Below are 1,342 nucleotides of genomic sequence, written 5' to 3' on the forward strand. Positions count from 1 at the left end.
ACCAAGACAGGTCCATGGGCATGAAAGGAGACAAGGAGAGAAAAGGTCCGAGTTCTGCCATTACTAGCTCTGTAACTCTGTCCTCTCTGAGTCTCACTTTCCCACTTGTACAATGAAAACAATAATGGCATCTACCTTTTGAACTGTCATGAGAGTGAAATGAGAAAGTGCTGGTAGAGCACCATCTGACCCCGAGGACTATTACTGTTTATCACCATCATTGTTATTACTATTATCATTAAAATACAATGGACCATTCTCAACCTTTTCATGAGCAGTTTATATTACAGTGAGAAACTAATGGAAAACTATGAATAAAAAGAAGTCCAGAATCAATTCGTAAGGGCAGGAACAGCCCCAAACACTTACCATATATGGGCACACCTGAGAACCTGGTCCAAAAATCAATTCACATTGTTTATTCACGTTGTAAAGGAGGCCTGGCAGTTGGGAAGGCAAAGGGTAGGGTCTGGATTCAGGTTCGTTAAGCAAACACTCTCCGTAACCAGTGCTATGAAAAGCAAAAAAATACAGATGGTGAGAGACATGAATGAAATGAGACTTGTCAATTCTTCCAGATGAAAGTGAAGGCCATTCTGCCATTTTAATGGTAGAGAGAATAGTTTCTTTCTTATATTTGTTTTTTTCTTTTTAACCAAGGTTAAGTCTAAAAGCTGAAGTTATATTTTTGGTGTCTACATGTTTGTGGACCAATGGTTATGCATACAGCATAACCAGTAGGAAATACGTATCTGTTAGATCATTTATGTCATTTTGTGGCAGTGATCTTTTTCATGTTCTCCAAGAGACTTTAAGCTTCTTAGGGGCAAAGACAGTGTCTTTTTCATCCAAGCCTAGGGCCGTGTCCAAAGCAACAGATGTTTAGAAAATGTTTGCTGAATAGATGAGTGAGTGAATCAACAACTATAGCAAGAAATACCTTAGGCCATCTGATTAAAGAGAAAAAATAGCAACCTTCCAGTTCTTTGATTTTTCTAAAAACACTTCTGCAAAATTCACACTCAGTGAATTCTGATTAATAAAGCCCCCTCTTCCCTTTGGTTGCAGAAATATATGCCCAGTGACCTTAGGACAATCACTTAACCTTTAGTACTTCTGGGAGAGAAAAGCAATAAATCTGTGACAGAGGGATATTGTATAATGTAATTGGATCTTTGCATAGTCTAGCAGGAAGCTTAAAAAATAAAACAAGAAAAGAGAGAAGGAGACAGAGAGAGAGGGAGAGAAGTGGCGGGGGAGAGGGAGAAATAGAGAGAGAAATAGAGAGAGGGAGAGACAGGGAGAGGGGCGGAGAGGGAGGGGGGAAGAAAGAGAGAGAGAG

The 1,342-nt window shown here is 39.6% G+C and overlaps 1 protein-coding gene across 1 annotated transcript in view; it reads right to left on the reverse strand.

Annotated features, from left to right (window-relative positions):
* ADAMTS9 (ADAM metallopeptidase with thrombospondin type 1 motif 9) overlaps window positions 1–1,342 on the reverse strand; it is a 154,526-nt gene that overhangs the window by 115,199 nt on the left and 37,985 nt on the right. The window contains exon 10 of the mRNA XM_023529708.1: window positions 370–647. Coding sequence (XP_023385476.1) covers window positions 370–647 — 278 coding nt within the window. The remainder of the gene's footprint in view (window positions 1–369; window positions 648–1,342) is intronic.

The sequence above is a fragment of the Pteropus vampyrus genome, unplaced genomic scaffold (assembly GCF_000151845.1).
Source record: "Pteropus vampyrus isolate Shadow unplaced genomic scaffold, Pvam_2.0 Scaffold41, whole genome shotgun sequence".
NCBI classification, from domain to species: Eukaryota; Metazoa; Chordata; class Mammalia; order Chiroptera; family Pteropodidae; genus Pteropus; species Pteropus vampyrus.